This window comes from Paralichthys olivaceus, chromosome 10 (genome assembly GCF_024713975.1).
Source record: "Paralichthys olivaceus isolate ysfri-2021 chromosome 10, ASM2471397v2, whole genome shotgun sequence".
NCBI lineage: Eukaryota > Metazoa > Chordata > Actinopteri > Pleuronectiformes > Paralichthyidae > Paralichthys > Paralichthys olivaceus.
The window spans coordinates 6,636,487-6,658,996 of NC_091102.1; the positions used below are offsets into that span (position 1 = coordinate 6,636,487).

A 22,510-nucleotide genomic window follows, 5' to 3' on the forward strand; every position below is an offset into this window, starting at 1 on the left:
AAGTGGTGAGTGTGTCAGCAGGGGTCTCTTTAGAACTAATAGTAGGTGTTGCAGTGCTGACAGCAGCAGAAGTAGATTGATTAGATTATTTCAATAATCCCAAAGGGAAAGTGCATGAATGGAAATAGAAAGTACTGGTAATAGTAAGAGCAGTAAAACTTGTAGTAGCAGTAGAGGTGTTTGTAGCAGTGGCAAAACAAGGGTACGAGTAGTTTTAGTAGTAGCATAGACTGTTTATAAAGATGGACGACATGACAACTCCTGCAAAGTGAAGCCAAATCATCTTGATCGCCCCCTGGTGGCTGGCTGCAGTATACATCACAAACCATAAGATTGTTTCTGGCTCTCCTTGAGAATATTGTTTAATCATTCAATTGTAAGATGTTTATATTGAGATCTACATGTGTAGGGCATTACTATTATTATTATTACGAACCCCTGAAGTCTCACTCCCACACACTGGATACACAGTATAACATACACAGTATAACACTATACAGGAGCAGTGGTCTACTCTATGTCTAGTCTTACTCTATCAATCACTAATGTATGACTGGGCTGCTCGATGCTACTTGGGAGACCACATAATAAAACCTGTATTGTGCACACACAGCACATATGCAAACATTAGACCACACACACACACACACACATTCCATATACAGTAGAAGGGCGTTGAGCATGGGCAGATGGACCTCCTACAAGTTGACCTTTGAACTTTGAAAAGTATATTGCAGTTTATTTATTCTGTCTTGGAAGATAAAACACCTATAAAGTCTGCCTCCCTGCCCCCTTTAAAAATTGACACCGTAACAAACTAACAGTTTGAGTGAATGAAGATCCTGCTTCCTTCTTTTGTGAATGTAAAATTGATTCTAAATCTTTAATTCAAGAAACTGATGTAATCCATGCTTCTGAAGCTGCATGGTTAAAGGGGCTGAGTTGATGCTTGGACCAGATTATTTTAACCACTAAGTCCCGGGCTGGCTGCCAGAGAGATGAAACCCTTTATTGTATGTTTGAATAATAAATGAATTTGGCCTGGAAAAGTTTACATGTGGTGCTCGTGCAGAATGAAAAAGAAAATACACAGCACCTGGACCAGGAATGTGTCCAGAAAGCCAAGAAAGGATCCTGGGCGGTCAGAGATAACTCGTCCATGCAGCTCATGTCCAAATATCTCAGCCACAAGAAAAGCTCCGGGCCGTTTACCAGAATTGGATCCTGCCGAACACTTTCATAAAAACCACAGGTTAAAAAAAGAAACTTTCAACTGAAATTCTGTCCCACATCCAAACCCGAATCATAGCTTATAAAACTCTTATTGTAATACCTCAAGCACAAACTGTAAATATATGCATCGATGAACATTGAAAACCAGAAGAGTAGTGCATGCTGTAATATAATCAAAGTACAGCCTGAGAGATTGCTAGGAAGCTGAATCAACGAAAATATAAAAATCTGATCAAAATCATGATAAAAGCCAAGATAGAAAACTGTTCAGTGATATTTCTGCCAGGTTTGTTGTGGATTGGGCGACTGCCATTTGTGTTTATGTCACTGCTCTGGACAGCTTTGTACTTTCTTCTTCTGCTGAGAGGGCATCAGTTTGCAAACAGTTTGCCTCAGACGATAAATACTGGTGGACAATCAGAGGTCAGGAACATAAATAAGAATGGAGAGAATGAGGTGGATGAAGAGAAAGAAGAAATGTGTAGGACAGAGTGGAGACAGGGTGCTCTGCTGAATCAGCAATGACAACGTTCTTTATTCTAAATGATGATGTGTATGCAGCATATCTAAGATGTGATCAAACCCATGACTGTAGATAAAGATGGACGTCATAACAGCTCCATTAAAGTGAAGCCAAAGCGTCCTGATCTATCGTCCCGATTGCCACCTGATGGCTGGCTGCAGCATAGTTCAAAAATCCCACCTTCTCCATGTTAGTGGATGGGACATCCAGCTACAGCTACAACAGACTCACAACTCGCTCCATCCTCTGATCGCTGCTGCACAGACCTTGATGCCGGTGTTTGTATCTATCACATTTTAACTTAATTTCTGGATAGTAGGCAGAAGTCGAGACATGTCGTTCATCTTTAAATACAGTCTATGGATTATATCAATGCAGCCTCACAATACTGCATCTTTCAACAAACATTTGATCTCATTGAGATAAGTATGAAAACTGCCTTTTTGACCGTGATCTTAAACACAAGAGAGTTTTGTGAACCTCGTCTCTGTACGTGTGTGGCCTTTAAAGCTTATGGAGGGTGGTCTGGTGATCTCTCACCACCTTTGTGTACCACACCCTATTTTATTTTCTTGCTGACTTGCACATTTGCTGAATGTACTATATAAACAAATAAAAATGAATAAGCATATGCAGGTTAAAGGTTTTTCATTGAGAGATATTTACATATTTAGGGATCTGATGCAATTCGGTGCAAATCCAAATCTGGATCTAAAAAGTGGATTCATGAGTGGACTTCTGGGCCTTGGCGTAGGTATGCACTCTTTTAAGAGCTATGGCATTGAATGAACTCCTTGTTCAGATTATTAATGTGTATCCCCAGTGAAGATGGGATCCTCCTGAAGGTAAATCGATTCACATCATTTACATCCACCCCTGGTTTAGAGGAAGCTGTGGTTTTCTGATTATTTACAAAACTACAGCAAATTCTCCAGGTTAAAAGACAACAATCTGTGCACAGGGTCTGATTATCGCCATGGGTACGTCTTCTCTAAAGTCTGTTTGTGTGAGGAGGTGGGACGGAAGCTGAAAATGTACATCTCGTATGTTGACTGTCCCACTGACGGGTGCTCTGGTGTGAACAGACACTCCAGTTAATGGTTATACAGCAGTGGACCACCAGCCACGATCTCCCATGAGTCCATGGGGAGGACAGCGAACCTGAATCATCAAGTCAAAAGTGTTTATTTAATGAAACAAAAAATACGGAACAAACCAGCAGCTAGAAAACCTCATTTCCTTCCAGGTTTGTAAAACCACAGAGGACCACAGACACGGAGATACTGTTCCTCTGCCCAACGTTTATGATGATGGATGGACGATGGACACATAACTCACACACACTCATGTATACACTCAGACACGAACACACAAACATGGGTACACATGCAGGGAAACAACTCACTGACTGAAACACACACACACACACAAAAAGAGCTTCTGTTGTCTGAATTGCCAAAGCTACAATTATTGTGTCGATCACAAATCTAACAGGGGAAAGTAGTTGTTTGGATCAGCTGAAGCTCCAGAGTGTAACGATACATTATTATACAAGGCTTTCAAGGATGATGTCAAACACAGGTTTACTTAATCTCTGATCTGATTAACAATTCTACCTGGAAGAGCGTGCATGTTTTTATATTGCATTATATACTATATACTGTACTCTAATATTTTATTTGTAGAACAGTCAGATCTGTTCTGACTAATTAATGTAAGTGACTTAATGATTTGCTTTGTTAATCAATGTCTTGTGAAGGGGGGGGGGGCAGATTGTATAAGATTATTCTTCTTTCTGCTCCTTTATATTCAAGATTTGAGATTTTGTGTTTGCATTTAAATTGCTTTGTTTGGTCAATGAATGAAATAAATGTATAAATAAATTAAAAACAATTTTTAGTGAAAAATAACCTAAAATCAATCATAAACACAATCCCCTGAACAAACAAAACTCATTCAGCATTGACAGGCAATTCCAAAGCAAACAGGACTCAGGATGGGAAAACATACCTCTGTCAACAGTCCCTTTAAATAGAATCAGTTTTTACCACATATCACACTCATAGATATGAGTTCCCTAAATATCCATGAATTGTTCCTTCTCTCACAACGTTAAAGAAAAGAGAAATATTCCTGGATCAGCACTAAAATTATGATTTATATCTGATGGGCAGTTCTTGAGAAATCTGGTTTTCAAACAAACCAAAAAAACAAATGAACATAAGTAACCACACAGTTAAAATCTCCACATAGTCCCAAGATCATACCAGAAAACAATTACATACATGTCCATGCACCTGAGAGGCTCAAATTCCCCAGACTCACTGCATCAGTACCATCATGTTCACATTTGAAAACACATTTCATCTGAGACAGCCAGAAGCTGTGTGAGGCTTTTTAATCAGTGTCAGGGCAGATGACGGTGATTCATCTGCACTTGTCTGAGCCTTATACTGACTTCTAGTGGAGATTGTAGTTAGTGCACAGATTTTACCCCTGTAAGAATATTGTAGCTTGTAATAAGAACAGCAGCAAAGCATGTAACGGCAACATGTTTAATTACATCTAATGCATTTAAATGAGAGTTTAGAATGTTTTCCTCATCACTTTTAGTGTGTGATAATGTTGTGCACCCACACTGTCCCCACTTATTTGGACTCAACATGAAGGTCCAGCGTAAACAAGTGAGAGTCCAGTCTCCAGAGCACCCTCCGGTTGGAGTCACCATGGAAACGCTTGACCCCTCGGTCACTGTCAGGACCTTGGTTGAATTCTTTGAAGTCCAATCCCCCCTTTTACAGCTGAGTGTGTGAGAATACCAATCAGGTCTCCCCCTGCATCTGCTGACCTTCTCGAGCCGCCGGTCAAGAACAGCTCCACACTGAGATCTCAGACGCCCGCAAGAAATACCATTAATTTCCCACAACAACAGATCGATATCAGCCTTGTGCTGCTTGCTTGTGTTTGTCAGTGTCAGAGGGAATTTAAGACCTGAGACACCATCTTGTCTAGGAAAGATTGAAGTAAACTGATTTTATTTGATGCTTGGTGGCTGCTGTTAAACTTAATGCAGTGGGAAGGTATTTAATGATTCAATGATGTGGATAAATCATATAGTAACATTTTATTTAGCTCCACAAAAAAACAAAACTCCAGAATCTTTGATCACATATGAGCAGGGTTGTGGGGGGTGGACAGATCGATAGTGGTGGAGAACATACAACGTACCGCTTGTTCTTTACCTAATATTAGTAAGACAAACTTAATGAACTTCATATCATTGAATTCTTAAATAATTGATGACTTACATCTAAAACAATAATTTATCATTTGTATATTTTGTCTGTACTTTAATTTTAAAATTTCAATAAATACCAAATATATTTTTTTCAGTATTTGACACGTGAAAATACAATTTACTATTATGATTTGACATTAAAAATACATTAACTACTATTACTACTTAGTTCAACCTTCACTGGAGTTAGTATTGAGTAGTTTAAACTAGCTCCTCCTCAACAAACTTCTGCAAATACTTCTACATCTGTACAAGAAATATGTCATTGTTATATATGATAATATGTCAGTCACAGGGAACATTTTACAGCAGAACAACATTTACCTCTGTACCTCTCAGTATATGTGGAACCACTTGATGTGTTGGTTCCTGAGCTGATTGTCGTCTTCACCTGAGCTGCAGGTACAGACCTGACTGTGATGACTAATCTCTCATTAACGGTCTCTTTTCTGAAAAGGTTGCATCATGCACCAAGAAATCATCTGACATGAGAGGAGAAAGGAATGTTCAGCTGGTACTCGACTAACCGTCACTACCAGCATATGGATCACAGATTTAAGTAACACACACACACACACACACACACACACACACACACACACACACACACACACACACACACACACACACACACACACACACACACACACACACAACTCAACTGACCAGCTTTTGTTAACCTGCTGTGATACTTTCTGACCACCGAGAGGCACAGTCTCATTTCTGTGGTGTGAGTCTGGTCAATCTGTCTCACTAACTGTTCATCTCTCCAGCAGAGGTCCTCACTGCAACAGTTCACCTGTCTCCATGATGACCGCTGGTTAAATGCAAATGCTAGATGTGTTTTTTAAAGCTTAGAAATCACAAGTGTGGCTCCAAGACACAAGTTTACTTATAATAATTCATATCAGGATGTTGTTTGTTAAGATGGTTGATCTTTGAGTTTTACTGACAGGAAAATAAATCAGATACTACACAGTCTCAAGGCAACGTTTGATCGATACTAAGACTTGTGTTTGTACAGGGAAACTTCAGGGGCTGATCTTTTTGGGTTATACATATAAAACCTTATTGTATAGAAAAGTATGTTGTGTTGCAAAAGTAAATAAGGCATTACTTCTATTTGTGACAGATTGTAAAATGGTTACATACAGTGGGCTCTGGCATTATATATATATATATATATATATATATATATATATATATATATATATATATATATAATAAGTGACATACAGCGTTTATATAAGTTAAGAATCAAAGAAAAACAAACGTGTGAAGGGGAAAAGTAGATTTGCAGTTTACACAAAGAGCAACAGCAACAAAAACAAATGTCTTTGCGGCGAATGGACTTTGAGATAAATTTGACTTCAGACCCGCGTATATTACTTTATCTATGTTGGACTTTTGGGGGGGAACTGAGACCCATCTAGATAAGACTGCCACTTTGAGGACATTGGAATTCCCCTCATGTGAATGTGTCATAGAAACACAGGCGGAGAACGTGCAAAGTGAAAAAGGGTGGCCAGGGGCGGGTGTGGGAGAGAATTAAGAAGAGGACAATTTCAGCATTAGTGACTCTCTCTGGCTGCTTCTCCAAACATTACACGTTCATACACCCTCGTGGACGTCTGCCTGTCGTCCGCACACAGATATGTAGAAACAAAGTCACACACACACCGGGCCATCCATCCAGAATGAAAAAACTCTGAATCATTCGACATATTACTCACAGGCTACAGGCTTAAATCTGTGTTTGTTGCTACATGTTACTATTGGTTACTCTTGGCAGATGCATTACATTCAAGCTCTTTGCCAAGTCAGGGTGTACTGTCGAACAATAATAAGTGGATATTTCTTGAGTCTCTTCAGGTGGCTCAGCTGCTCTGAAGTGTTCGGCTAAGACCTGGACGTATATGACGTGAGAGGCCGAGTCATTAATCAGTTATAATCAATGTTTTTATGTGGAGTCTCACTTTCCAACGTCCCTGCACCTATTTTACATTCTCTTGTGTTGGGGTTGAGAGCTCATAGCTGGAAGGACAACGCAGTAATGGAGTAATGAAGGGTGGACGGTTTATTAGCTCAGTCCCAGAGAATGAGCAACAAGCGCAATCCTGATGTTGACTTTACTGCTACGTCTATCTGAAGCGTTGTGCTTCATTTTCCTGAATAACATCAGTTTTTTATAAAACAAATGCTGTGAAGGTTCTTGTCATTTTAAATGAGGATGTAGATACCCTGAAGTACTACATGTTTCACCAGTAAAAACACACTTTCATATTCTTCAAAATGGTGAAACTAAATGACTTCATGTTCGTAATATCCTAAATTTCTTTGTTGTGCAACTTCAGCCTCAAGAATGTTTTAGAATTGCCCTGATAAGCGCTTGTGATAGAGACAGACAACAGACATCTGAGGGTGGTTGTCCCCAGGATTAATCATCCAGGGATAAAGATTTGATGCGAGGCCCCAACCACAGTGCACAGAAAGGGTCTAATGTTTAAGTCTAAAGTTTGCTGGTACTAACTCCTCTAATCGGAATATTTGTATTGTGTTGGACATTACTTTTGCCAGTAACTAGTAGTATAAAATTACATTTTCAAATGCATAGTTATAAATATTGAAATTCAAACCTGCTTGGCACTTGTTACCAGTTTTTGTCCATGAAATTGACCATTGCAGAAAAAAATTTGACAAACGCAGCCACCCCCCGACTTAACATCACAGGCCGAGTAATGATCGATTTATCTTCTGGAAATAGGAACATTATTTTAGGGACAGAAATATACTGTTGAATGGTAGTGTAGTCCTTCATATTTAAAGAATAATGATTTAATCTTCATCCTGTGAATGTCTGAGTAACAGTAGTTCTTTCACTTCCGCCTGAACAATATCACTGACGCCGTGTTTGATTTGAAGCCAGTCGAGGCTACAACAAACAGACCTGTTAAAACATGTCTGTTGCATTTTATTGTTCCTCTACTTTCTTCATCACAGTGATAATGGGCACATGATAGAAACGATTTGACGGTTGTTTTGTCACAGAATCAGCAACACATTGTTTGTGTAAGAGAATTGAAGAAGACATTTAAAAGTAAAAGTCCTCTGAGTTTTTTTTTATGTGTAAATGACCTTTCGAACACTTGGATGACACCACAGAAGCAGCATTTTATGTTTTTTTTCCCATTTACTTCAATTGTTGGATTTGGCTGCAACGCTGTTTACCCCTGAGACTCCAAAAGTGTTTTGTGGACTCTAACACTTCGCCCACCCCTCCATGTGTTGAGTGCTGAGTAGATGTTGAGAATCTGTGTGTTTTAGCGTGTATGAAACCAGGACAAGACTCATGGTTCAAACACAGAAACTCACAAACAGCCCTGTGGATTTTGGATCTTGAAACTTAGAAGTGGCCCTGGGATTTGGATCTTGGGACCTGTGGATCTTGGGCACTGTGGATCTTAGGGTCTGTGGATTTTGGATCTAGGGCACTGTGGATCTTAGGGGCTGTGGATCTTAGGGGCTGTGGATTTTGGATCTTGGGCACTGTGGATCTTAGGGGCTGTGGATCTTAGGGGCTGTGGATCTTAGGGGCTGTGGATTTTGGATCTTGGGCGCTGTGGATCTTAGGGGCTGTGGATCTTAGGGGCTGTGGATTTTGGATCTTGGGCGCTGTGGATCTTAGGGTCTGTGGATTTTGGATCTTGGGCCCCTGTGGATCTTAGACCCTGTGGATCTTGGCTCCTGTGGATCTTAGACCCCCGGTGTATGTGCCTCTTCCCCTGCTCAGGGCTGCAGCTCTGCTCGCTGTGTCTCTGGGATCATTCAGACCACTTGGGGGCCTGTGTGTCTGGAGGAGGAGCCTGAGTTGGAGGAAGTAGCTCCACAGATTGGATGTGTGTGTCTGTGTGTGTGTTGTGTGTGTGTGTTTGTGGAGCAGTTACCTCCACACTGAGAGAGTCGCTAACCACTGGACTGTAAACGGGGAATTTAAAGGACGATCCTCGGGAGGAAAGAAGCCGAACCCCCGCAGATCGTGTCCGTGTTTTTAGTGTCCGACCCTCGGTGCTGGTCGAAGCGGTGCAGCCGGCGGAGCTGACGCGGGCAGCAGTATGCATTCAGACTGCAGGCTGCTATCGGCAGAGCGGTAATGGTGGGCAGGGGACCGACAGGGGCCCGGGTCCTGGTCCTGTCGCTTCTCATCATCCTCACCGCGGAAACATGTCGAGCGCAGAAAGGTTGGTTCCGCTCGACAACCCGGAGGAACCGAGCACAACCACACACACACACACACATACACAGAGACAGACGCCGCCATGCTGCTTTTAAAAAACGCGTGAACACGGGCGGGTTGAGGTGTTGAGGAGAAAAGCTTTTGTGTTGTTGTTGTCCTCCAACATTGAACCCAACTCACGTGTTCGTGTGGACGCGGAGTTCCGCTCGGTTTTCGCCTCTTGCCGCCGCCCGCCACGGTGTTTTTCAGATGGAGGACGGGACTAGCTAAACCAGGCAAACCGGTTCTGAAAAGCCTGATTGTAAACGAATAACTGCTTATCAGAGGGATTGAACGCTCGCAGAATCAACACATAGCTTTTAACCGATGTGATAAAAGTTACAACTCACAGTGTAATCTTTGTTTACCTCTTCTGATAAGCTTGTAAACGTTAAATTGCGAGTCCTCTAAACGGAGTCTGGTTTTTAAAGTTCCCCGTGTGAGACAAACGGCACATTTGGGGGAGGTTGTGGCCTTGTTGTGCTTCCAAGTTGCTCGGTTTCCGCTTTTACCTTGAATCTAATCACACAATCTGACTAAATGCATCATATTTTGATTGTTAAAAGATTCATTTACACCCTCTTGTGCCCCAAAACGTGGATTTAGTAGTTTTCCTCAGAGGCCACAGGCAGCTTCAGGTGGCCACAGATTGGGGGTAGGGGAAGCAGCCTGTGGGGGTTTGAGTGTAAACACGTGGACACAGTTTGTCACAACTTTAAATGTAAAGTGTCTGAACACGTGGTGCACGGGGAGCAGTTTAAAAGGTGGATTTCTGTCTCGGTGAAGTTTTGGATGGTTTAAGCTGTTGCCCTGAGGAACTCCTGCAGAACACCGTGCAGTTGTCCCTGAGCGTCAGTGACTCAGAGTGAGGCTTTTTGTTTTTGTCCTGTTCATCTGGATAGTGTCCACTGAGGGCCTCTTACGTAACTGCAGGCTGGACAGAACATCCACTTAGCACCACTGAGCGTGACTGCTGAGTGTTGTCTCAGAGCCATGAGGCCACAACATCAACACACACACGCTCACACAACACGTCTGTGCTTTCTGACAGCTCAGAGATGCAGCACACACCAAAGATCAAACCTTCCCCCCCAAAAAACTCTGCGCTCATAATTGTCGTAAAAAGGTCACAAGGCCGTGAAAAATTGAAGTCGAGGGTCGTTAAATTGTCGTTTAAATTTTAATTAATCGGTCGTTAACAGCTAGAAACTAATAAAATCAGATAGCGGATTCTTAAATTTTATGTTTTGGTCAGATTTAGTTTCTGCACAGTGCAGCCAAAAGGTTTGATTGGCTATAAAATGCAAAGCCAACCTAATGTGTACTGAATTATTACGCGACATAAATTTGGCAGATGCTTTTATGCAAAGCAAATAACGTCCTTTTTACACCACATCCGCACACAATGTGGGTTTCGGTGCCTTGCTCAATGATAAATCAACAATTACACTTACCTGATGTCCTGACCTGCAGAAATAAACATAAACCCCAAACACACAAAGCCTGGAATTAGAAATAAATAATGTTAGATAAGGGCTGCAACTAACTGTTATATATCAATATTAATTTATCTGTTGGTCATTTCTATTTATTCCAATTATCTTCTTTTGTCTTTGAAAATATTTTATGTCTGATTTGAATTTCTTGAGTCCTAGGTGACGCCGTCAGGTCGCTCATTTCTTCAGAGCAACAGTCCAGAACCCAAAGATATTCACTGTACGATGCTATAAATGAAGAAAAGCACCTGGTCCCCATTTTGGAGGATAACATTTAGCATTTGTGCCGAAAAATACTTCTACATTCATGAATTATCAAAGTACCTGCTAGTGAAAATCATTCGGAAACACTTAGTACTTATCAATAAATCAATTCTTTGCAGCCTGAGTTTAGATTGATTACAGTCTGTGGTCCCTTTATTTATTGTGTATACGTAAGGGAACTAAAGTCACTGATACAACATGTTTAGCGGTAAATAAAGTAGAAGAAGCACACACTGTGTACATGTAGCCTCTCAGAAACAGATTTGGATGCTAGAAATTTAAAGACATGTAAAATAAAGCCTGTGTTGTCCACAATTTTTCTTCTTATTGACAACTCATCCCATGACAAAAACAAACGTCATCCTTTCAGCCTCCTACAATCACAGACCCATTCTTTTCAAAGACATTTGAATGAAAGACTAATACATTACCATTGCTTTAATTCCTATTATTGTAACTTATTTATTACTGAAGTACTAAATTCCAAAATCTTGATTTAAAAGTTTAAAGACGGGTTCCTCCCGCCTACTTTTTCCTGACTCTGTGTGTTTGTGTTGCCCTGCAGGTGACGGCTGTGGCCCCAGTGTGCTTGGCCCCAGCAGTGGGACTCTGTCCTCTCTGGGTTACCCGAGGACATACCCCAACAACACGGTGTGTGAGTGGGAGATCAGCGTGCCACGTGGCCACAGGATCCACTTTCGCTTTGCGGAGCTGGACATAGAGAACAAGGACTGCCAGGTCAACTACCTCGGCCTATACAATGGCATCGGACCCGGGAGGACTGTGATTGGTGAGAACTGTTGATACTGGACTTGACCCTTGTTTTTATTTATTCAGTGTGATCAATTACTCTGGACATTCTCTGGAGTGTTTCCTGCCAACCCCCCAGTCAAATGGAAACAGAAAAATTATCCCGTGTGAGAATACAGCTGGAAAAGGTCCTGAGAAATGTTGAATCAATTTTGAAATCCCCAAATTTTGAAAACAATTGAGCACAAATATTTAATAATCGAGGAGTAAAGTCTGTTTCTGCTGCGTCATCCTGCAGTAGACTATATGTGAGACCCTGTTTTCAGTTCTTGTTATGTACAGTTAGTTACACCAGCCACCACACAAGGATCATTTCTGTATTATTAATCATTACAATGCTTTGCTGAATGGTCAGTTTGTTGTTGTATACGTTAAACTAACTGGGCTTGTGTAACTAACTACACGCTGTGTCTCTGCGTGTGCTATTCAACAGGGAAATACTGCGGTTTGGGTCTGAAAGTCAAAGATCTCAACGAGTCCACCGGCAACCAGGTCACTGTCCAGTTCATGAGTGGGACCCATCACACTGGACACGGATTCTACCTGTCCTACTCCACCACTGAACACACAGGTAACAATCACACACAGGTCCTGGTCTGCAGCAGCGACAGGAACAGTGTTTTCAGTGAGGTTATCTCTGTGTTGTTTCTGTTATGGTTGGAAAAGTTGCTTGAGTGTTACTGTTCAATCTCATGTTTGTAGCAGTTCTGAGTTATTATATCGTCCTGGAAAGACACAGATGATAAGTGTGTGTGTTTATTTCTAAAACGTAATCACTGCTGTGTGAGAATTTAAAATTTTACGTCCGCTCTGAGGACCATTGATAACACTTGTCTGTTGCTCCATCGTGGTTTAATTCAGTGCCACAATATATCTATTTTTTGAAGTGGAGCTAACAAATGTTGTGACTGCAACCCTGGTTTCTCTGTCATCTTGGGCATAGAACAAATATCTTGGATCCTGTTGGTGACAGAGGAGAAGTTAAGTAATAAGTCAGTAGGATTAATCATATGGGGGCTTTGAATATTTGCACTCATGTTCATGGATACCCGTCTATTTATTAGCATGTTGGTAGATTATTCCGATCAGACAAAAGTGTGGCATCATCTGTGTGTGAAACTGCAGTTCTCAGAGTGGTATATATATCCATATAATCATATCTGGGGAAGTAATGAAGCCTCGAAACCAAACTCTAAGTCCAGCAATTAACATTTCAAATTTGAGTTTTCTGACTGAAGTCCCCTGTAGTGGAGCTATGAGTGTTAATAAGGAAATGAAGAAAATGTAAAATGATTAGGGAGAGTTCTCTTTTGTAACATCAGTAATTAAATAAAATAAATCTGAGTGATGTGTTCCAGACATGATGGAATAAACATTAGAGAGAGACTCGAACCAAAACACATGCTGATGAACAAGTCTGTTTATTCTCTAACGCGCTGCATCGCGTCTCCTGATGCCTTGAAACCACTTTCAGTTCATAAAGAAGACAGTTGCATCCAAAATGCATCTAATTTCTTTCATTATATTTTAGTATTGATTTGTTTTTATGTTCAAGCAGCAAATCCCCAAAATGTCAAAAACCGGGGAACACAGGCCGCGACAATTTCCCCTGAGGTCGAGATGTCTAATGTACAAAAATCTAAACCAGACGAAAGCAGTAAATCGTCACATTCGGGGAGGTTGATAAGTTGCTGGGCTGAACGATAAATTCTAAAAGTTGTTGAAAATTTGTTGCTTATTGAAAAATTGATTAATGGCGTTAGCATTTTGTAATTTGCAGACATTTCCCAACTGCTTCTGCAGCCACAGAACAATTATTAAAACTTCAGTGCAAATGACCTCGGAGGACGTTTCCATAAATAAGCCAGTGAGGAAATGGTTTATATCAGAACTGCTGTAATTAAAAAAAATTAAAAAGTCTGTTGTGGCCAAGCAAAGCAGTGACGTGTGTGCAGGAGGAGAATAATTCAGTCCCGTGGTCATCTTTGTGTGAGTGAATCACACCGGGAGGCAACAAGTCCACCGATGAGTCCGTCTCATTTTTCCACCAAAGTGCAGATGTGATGTTTTTTTTGTCTTGTAACTGAGGGGAGAACGGTTGGTACAGCTGAGTAAACCAGTCACCAGCTAAGTTGTGGTGGTTGCGGGGTGTTTGTCAGTTTGACTCACAGGTTGGTTTAGCAGATATATGGGAGTTTTGATCATGTGGTCATGACTCACAGAGAGTGACCACCACCACATGCAGACGCAGTCCGAGCAGCCCACAATCCCCTGCTGCACGTATGTGCTGCGTCTCTAATCACCCAAACACTCATGTCTTTAGGAACCCCCAACATGCATTCACATTTATGCTGTATGACTTTGATGTTTGTGGAGTCATGTTGAAATTAATTTTTGACAATTAAATAGTTATAATTTATATTTAAAGCAAAATGACATTCCACTGTCTTCAGTTGGAATACTGTCTGCTTTTCTTTGTCTTGATGATATTGAACTGAATGTTTTTAGATTTCTGATTGGACAAGTTGTTGAATATTTCTCCTTGAGCGCTGGGACTTTGAGATGTTATTCACTTTTCTTCGACATCTCCCAAACAATTCACTGGAACGATCTGCAGAGAAAGCACAGATCTTCACATTTAAGAAATTAATGGTTTTCTAAACTAATGACAAACTTATCAAAAATGATTTACATAAACTTTGTATCTATAGAGGAACTGATTAGTCGAGTGTTTTGGGCTGTTGTGGACATCTTGAAGACATCACCTTCGGCTCTGGGAGGTTGCACCGAGCAGATTTTCACTGTTTATTTATTTTTGACAGTTGTTTTCTTTACAGAGGAAAGGGAAGTAAAGGTATTGATGGGTAACGGGTTGACAGGAACGTGCAGAGAAACCAGTTCTGACATTGTTTGTTTGCCCTTTCAGATCTAATTACCTGCCTGGACAAAGGAACTGATTTCCCAGAGGCAGAGTTTAGGTAAATAACGTTTGCTTTGTGCGGATGTTTGTGCAGGGATCAAGTTGTCAGACGCTCATTGCTTATGATCTCTCTTGGTAGTAAATACTGCCCAGCAGGCTGCCTGACGTCCACAGAGGAGATTTCTGGAACTATACCGAATGGCTACAGAGAGGTGAGTGTGTACAGTCTGTAAGCACTGCAGATGTTTTCTTCTGTCTCCAGCATCACATTTCCACGGTCACGGTGCTCATTGTTCTCCTGCTGTTTGGTCACTGTAACCGCACATCATCGCGTCGTTTCTTACTCATTATTTGTCTCATCCGTTGCCGTGCTGCAAGTTTACATTTCTGTCATTTTCCTTTTTCATTTTGATTTGATTTTGAGTGTAAACGCACCCCCGCTCCTTGGCATGCGACTCCTGGGCTGATGACCTCACAGCACCCCCGCTGCGCGTGAGGTCATGGGTGCAGAGTCTCTGGCCGATGACCTCATGTTCAGAGCTTGAGATTTTCGTCAAAGGGAAGGAAGGAGGGAGGGAGGGAGGGAGGGAGGGAGGGAGGGAGGGAGGGGGAGATGTTGCTGGCTGATGGGAGGACAGGGAGGAGTATCGGGGTGTGCTTCGGGGAGAGTGAGGCGCCCCACAGGAACAGAGGAGGGGCAGGGTCAGCGGGTGAAAGGGAGGTGAGATAATAGTTAATAATAATAATAACGCTCTAATCCAGTCCAGCTGCAAGAGGGTGCTGAGCAGAGCTGGGAGTTCAGTGTGTGTGTGTGTGTGTGTGTGTGTGTGTGTGTGTGTGTGTGTGTGTGTGTGTGTGTGTGTGTGTGTGTGTGTGTGTGTGTGTGTGTGTGTGTGTGTGTGTGTGTGTGTGTGTGTGTGTGTGTGTGTTACAGTGGGGGCCTGATAAAGTCTTGCTTGAATCTCCTGCCCACACGCTGCAGCTTTCTCTTTCTTAGTTCTGCCTCAGTATCTTTTACTGTGATCCAATGCTTCATATGTCTTGATATTTCCACATCCAGCTGATCATATGTCGTGTGTGTGTGTGTGTGTGTGAGAGAGGGAGAGAGTGGTTTCCTCAGTTGGAGGCAGGGTGCGGCGGTTTGGAGCGCTGCTTTGTGTTTGTGTTAGTGGTTTGGTATGACTCGCTTTAGGATGTGGTGTGTGTTTTTTTGGGGAGTTTAAGAGTCACGGGACGAGCGTTGATCACTGGTGGCAGCATTCGACTGCTGTGCATGTGTGTGTGAGAAGACGTGTGTACATGTGCTCGTCACTCTCTGGGTCACTGGAGTTTTCCCACAATCTTGTCGGCTATGAATTCCAGTGTGGGTCTTTTCCAGTAATAAAATTCCAACTCGCTCCAGCAGCTGTTCATGGGAAGGAGCTTGTGGCCAGAGAGGATTCAGGGTTTTTTGTCCTTTCCTCAGTGATGTGGCAGCAGGTTTGGACAGGAATGCAGTCGGCAGTGAATCATTATCGATGCCACTTGGCGTTCTCTCTCTGCAGAGAAGTGACCTCACGCTGACTCATCGTCCTTTATCTCCCCTCGGTCTGAAGGTTAAGCGCTGACAGTGCGGCCTGTTCCGGGCTGTACCTGCACACGGTTCAAAATGATGCAGTGCCATTTAATTAACGGACAGATTTGTTCAGACAGGTTTCACTGGCTGTCATCATGGTTCAAAGTCATTATGACCATTCAGAGATTCCTGATGTGTTCCGAATGTGGGTGATGGACAAAACCCACTGAATAGTTTATCTGAAGCTGATCTGACCTTCAGCTATTAGAGTTAGACAGAAGTTGATAACGTCATCATCAATAATTGTCAAATGTCTTTTTTAACATATTTATTTGTCTTAAATCAAGTATCAACATTTTTTTACTCCCTATATTGGTATTGAAAATGTTTGTATAGAACTAGCCCCAAAAACCGTAACGGGTCGGGCTCCAACCTACACAAAAAAGAAATCTCATATAAAGTGGATTTTTCCTCTTCTTTGTCTCTGCAGTCGTCTCCTCTGTGCGTGGCAGCCATCCATGCAGGCGTGGTGTCCAACGCTGTGGGAGGGACGATCAGTGTGGTCAGCAGCAAAGGCATCCCTCACTATGAGGGCACACTGGCAAACAATGTCACTTCCACTGGGTAAGAACTTCCGCTCACACAAAAACCGGCCTCACTTCATAATTAATCATGTTTATTTTAAATTAAACAGAATGTGAATCTAATTCTTCATCGATGAGGCAAACTGGTAAAAATAATATTAAATAAAGTTTCAGCAGATAAACTTTGAGGGAGTTGTAATATTGGTAATATAATACACAACAATTTTCAATCCCGATCCTCTAATCTGACATTTCTCTCCTCAGAGGAACTTTGTCAAACAGCCTCTTCACCTTCAGGACCAATGGTGAGTTTTTCTATAAAGTGCCATTATGAGGTAGAATGTCTTTGCTGGGAGACGTCCTGTAAATGTCCGGACCGCGAGCAGGGATCTTAAAAACATCACATTAACACCTCCTACATTCTCTTGTATTGTCATCCATGATGGGCTCTGTGTTCGCAGGCTGCTATGGGACGCTGGGTTTAGAGTCTGGCGGCGTCGCAGACACTCAGCTCCTGGCTTCATCTGTGTGGGAGTGGGTCGATGGCGAGTGGGCGGCGACGGGGGCACGCCTCAAAAGGGCGGGGCTACCGTGGGGGCCTGCTCACAGCGACCAGCATCAGTGGCTTCAGGTCGACCTCAAGAAGGAGAAGAGAATCACAGGTACACAACTACTGGCACACAACTATCACACCTCTTTGTTGAATGTGTAGGTTTTTAGCTGTGGCTGATGAAGACATCTTAGGAATGATTGAAGTATCGTCTAATATGTTGGTTTTGGAATTTCTTTACTCCCTCATTGTATTGGCACCTAGAAATATTGAGTTGGTCAATGATAATTTTCACTTTTATACAAGACAACAAATACAACTGTGGGATTTTAACTTACACAACTTTCTTATGCCTTAAAAAAAAAGAAATTTAAGGAGACTATATATTGCATCTATTTATTTTATTCAGCCTGGATGTCTCATACAAACACAAATAAATAGTTTTACCTGAGCCAAAAAGTGGCAGCACAAGAAATTGCACAAGAAATTGTGCAATTTCAACACAATTATATTCCTCATGAAACCTTATTAAATATGATGCTCGAGCATGTTTTATATGAAGGCAGCATGTGCAGAGGATTTACACACACTACTTCATCACAGTGGATATTAAATACACCTCAGCCTCAGTCTTGTTTAAGTCGTCAACTCAGCCGCTCATCATCTTTTGTCTCCGCGTGTGTCCGAGCAGGCATCACCACCACAGGCTCCACCCTGAGAGAGTATCCGTACCATGTGTCTGCGTATCGGGTCCTGTTCAGTAATAATGTCCAGCAGTGGTCCATCTACAGGGAAGCAAACTCCACACAAGACAAGGTAAAACAATCACAAAATCAATAAACCATGCTTGCTCAACAATTACGTCATTGGCTTTTATGCTTCTTCTTTTTTTCCTCCTCTTCTTTAAATTACTGCAAATGGACAGGAATGTCACTTTAGAAGGCCAAGGGACCCGTACCTCGACTGTTTCCATAGCAACTGGTATTGACTAAGAGATGTTTGTGGCAGGAAATGCGAACAGTCAGTGGTTTGAGTTAAGTGCTGTGGTAGACAAGTCAAGGCTCTCGGGCATTAATAATGAATGGATATGGATTGAGTGGCCGGGTTGTTAGGCTGGAACTGCTGCTGTCTACAAGTTGCCGGGATTCTCACCGCCTCTTATTGGGTGAAGTGAAATACTTATGAGCTCGGCAAGTTGAAAAATAATCAGCTTATGGCTTTTAGTGCATTGGTTCACAGTCTGAAACAAGAATTTCTCTGATACACGTCTTTTTCCTTCTAATTTACTACTATTCTTAAAATTGGGGCTTTAATCTCTGGCTCAATAAACACAGTTTGTTTCTTACTTCATGGCAGATTTTCCAAGGAAATATAAACTACCTGCACGAGGTGAGGAACAACTTCATTCCTCCCATCGAGGCTCGGTTTGTGAGGATAAATCCAACGTTATGGCACCAGAGAATCGCACTAAAGCTGGAGCTGGTTGGCTGCCAAATCCTTCCAGGTAAACATCGTTGGTTAATCAGCTGATAAAGGTTAGATCCACACCGATACATTTTCATTAACAGAATTTTAAAGTAACCCACTGACCTTTTTTATGATGATAGATGAAAGAGTTTTCTAACTTTAAACGGAGCCAATCATGTTTTTTCCTCAGTTTTAAGCGCCTGAAAACTCCAGAGGAGTAAAGACGCAACACAATAAAACGGAGCCGGTGATTTGACCCTTTGAAAATGGAGTGTGGATGAAGCCGAACAAAAATAACAGGAGTTTTATTATCCAAGATTATTAGATGCAATTTCTTTAAGCAGGGAGGGTGAAACCCAGGACGTTCCCCACATCTCGTCATACCCCCCCTCATGCGGGAACAAAACGCCCCCCTGACCTTGGCCAAACCACACACACCCCAGACATAAGGAACACCACTATGCCTCCACACAACAGCCAAGGTGCGTCAGACTTAAAATACACAAGCTTGTTCTGGATCTCCAGGAGAGACGGTTGTTCTGGGATGTTTATTGTCGTATCTTTGCTGTCAGATGTGGCGCTGGCTACAGTTCTGGTTCCTGTGTTGGTCATAGTTCTGAGTGCTCTCATCGTGACTGTGGTTTGTGCTTGGCACTGGAGGAACAGGTATGAACTCTTATCATTATAACGTGTAAAATGAAAACGTCTGTTTTTGCCTCCATTAGTAATTTTCCCCCGTTGGCAGGAAAAAGAGCTCAGAGGGAACTTATGATCTTCCTCACTGGGATCGTACAGGTATGGCATCACTCTATAGCTGCGTATGTGATTTGTGAGCGTTAAACTGGAAGGACTCATATCACTGTGCTCCTGCTGCAGACTGGTGGAAGAGCATGAAGCAGCTGCTGCCATCCAAGATGATGGAGAGTGAGGATTCAGTTCGGTACAGCAGCAGTGAGGTGGGCCGACTGACGGGGAGAGGAGCTGTTCCACGACTACACGCTGAGCCTGCAGGTAAATACTGCTCAATAACGTGACCTCTGAAGTCAGCCACCGTTCAGACTACATGCAGCGTGTTCCTGCTTTCATGATGTCTGTGTGTGGTACTCTGGAGCCATTAAAGTTGATTAAATACCTCTGCTAGAGAGTTTGATTCCAATTTGATCGTTTGCAGGATTACGCAGAAACGAAATAAAATTTCGGAGCGTTCCAGACAAACTGAAGGATTCAGGATTTCTTTTTTTTTGGGTGTTGAACCTGACAGGGTGTTATTAGTGCTTAGCTTATCTAACAAAATATTTCAAAACTGTTGTGAAACATTTTCTTCTGAAAGGACATTGCAGCCATTAGTCAGTTGTTTATACAGATCTGTGTGGAAATGAGGAAATAACTGACAACTTGTTTGAAATGTTTAGTCTTTGAGTTAAACATCAGTAAGATTGGTCAGGACATCAGATGATTAAAAGATGCACAGTGAACGTTTCTTGTTTGAAAACTTGTCCTTACGAAACACATTTTTTTCAGCCATGAGTGTGTGCACGTCCTTAAATATCTGCAAAGCAACAGTTTTATTTTACTTTGTTCACATCTGTTTTCTGTGACAACTTGTTGTCGTGTTCTTTTGCATTTGTTGACACGTGGCTTCACTTCCTGTCACCATGAGGGGGAAAGCATGAATCTGGCACCTGCATGGACATGCACAGCATTTTTGATTTAATAATTTTTTATCCAAAAGCAATACAAGGGACTACTTGGTTATTAATACACTTCAACATGCTGTTTTTTCAGAATACGCCCAGCCGCTGGTGAGTGGAGTTACAACTTTGGGTGCACGTTCCACTTTTAAACCAGATGAGGGTCCTGACCCAGGATATTCTGATCCTGACCTGTACGATGCCCCCATTTCACCGGACGTGTACCACGCATACGCAGAACCCCTGCCAGCTTCGGGATCTGAGTATGCTACACCTATTGTGGTGGATATGGGTTGCCATCCCTCAGGTGGCACATCTTTGACCCAGCCCGCCGCTGTGTGCGGTTTCATGGGTGCCGGGCCCGCCTCCCTTCTCTCCCGGACAGACAGTGGCCAGTCGGGGAGGTCGGCGTATGACACACCAAAGAACGCCACTGGACAGGCCACTGAGGATCTGACCTATCAGGTACCTCAGAGTTGCACTCAGAAGCAGACGGGACAGAGCTGAAGAGTTGGGACGCCTATGGCCTGACTCCGCCCCTCGCTGCCCAGCACAACCTGAGGCCGAACACAGAGGGTTTGTTAATGGACGAGGAGGCGTGAACCTATGAGCCCCGGAGCCTGGGCTCGAGTCTTGAATGAACACTACCTTAGCTTTAGATTCATCCGGAGATGTCTGTATTGCCTAATTGTTCCTGCATGGCCACGATCTGCTTGTGTAGTGCCATTACAGTCCTATCACTGAAACCACAGAGATGAATGTGTTAGTGCCAGGCGGGGGAGTCGGAAACAGAGAACGCTGACTACTATTTGATTAAGACTTTGTCCCTGTTCTGTGATTCTTAGTAGTTCTTGCATTCTGTGAAACTGTGATATCCACTATTCATTTTTTTTACTCTGTTACAGTTAAATCAGGTTCAAATCTAATGGTTCTCTTTTTGAATGAATTGCAAGTTGTACCCCACGTTAAAGGTCAAATAATTCATCCTCTCTAGACAGACTCTAGTTTTCATGGTACGTTCTTTGTCTTAGTTTAAAAGCATGACTTGAAATTGTGTATAGTTATATTAATTCCATTAATGCAGAATCTGTTAAAACTCTAAAGTGATTTACTGATATTTATTTTTTATTTCACATCCTGCTGAAGAGGAGAGACTCTTAAATAAACCCACACAACGACCACGACCCACTGATCACAGAAGGAAAAACTGTGGTTCCACTGTCGTAGACTACGATGGAATGTTAGGGACATTAGAAAATTAATTCTGAGATTTCGAGAATAAAGTTGTAACATTAAGAGAATATAAGAAACGAAATAGAGAAGAAAGGAAAACCAAAAATGTTTTAGAAAATAAGCTGCAAGGAGAACTCATACTTATCATGAACCAATCTGGTGAAACTATGAAACAGGCAATTTCCTCCAAGTCTGTGATTCTTTCTTCAGGAGAGACTCAGCTAGCCTGGAAATAAGACTACAATTGGGGCATTTTCTCATAGAATTTCCACTTTACCCTCGAAAACCACTTCTGCTTCAGCCTGCCCCCTATACTCAGTCGTAGTAGACGCTGTACTGACGATTAAGTGTGGGTTTTTTTCCCCCCAGAGATGTACGTTAACTTGAAGAGGCTGATGAGGAAAATTAATTCACCAAACTCCCCAAAGAGAAAATACTTTCTGTAGTATTGGAGACCAAATGTTGATTCACAACACAATCATGCCATCAGCGCAGGTTTAGCCAAAGAAACAGTGAAACAGTCTTAACATAGGGAGACAACATTGTAGTTTAGAGGGTGTTGTAGAAAAGGTACAGAGAGCAGAGGTGTCTGAGTGAATCTGTTACAGCTAAT

General features: G+C 42.1%; 1 protein-coding gene across 2 annotated transcripts; it reads left to right on the forward strand.

Annotated features, from left to right (window-relative positions):
• The first annotated feature begins 8,882 nt into the window (after positions 1-8,882).
• On the forward strand, positions 8,883-22,008 carry dcbld2 (discoidin, CUB and LCCL domain containing 2). 2 transcript variants are annotated; one of them, XM_020100678.2, is made up of 15 exons: positions 8,883-9,292; positions 11,653-11,877; positions 12,331-12,468; positions 14,824-14,875; positions 14,957-15,029; positions 16,863-16,996; positions 17,221-17,261; positions 17,418-17,618; positions 18,198-18,322; positions 18,863-19,010; positions 19,315-19,455; positions 19,546-19,639; positions 19,719-19,768; positions 19,850-19,984; positions 20,759-22,008. In XM_020100678.2, the coding sequence occupies exons 1-15, from the start codon at positions 9,205-9,207 to the stop codon at positions 21,169-21,171; spliced, it is 2,058 nt and encodes a 685-aa protein (XP_019956237.1). In that variant the 5' UTR covers positions 8,883-9,204; the 3' UTR covers positions 21,172-22,008. The 2 variants fall into 2 exon arrangements, with proteins under 2 accessions (XP_019956237.1, XP_069389361.1); XM_069533260.1 differs by having other exon boundaries at positions 8,886-9,292; positions 19,318-19,455.
• The last annotated feature ends 502 nt before the right edge of the window (positions 22,009-22,510 follow it).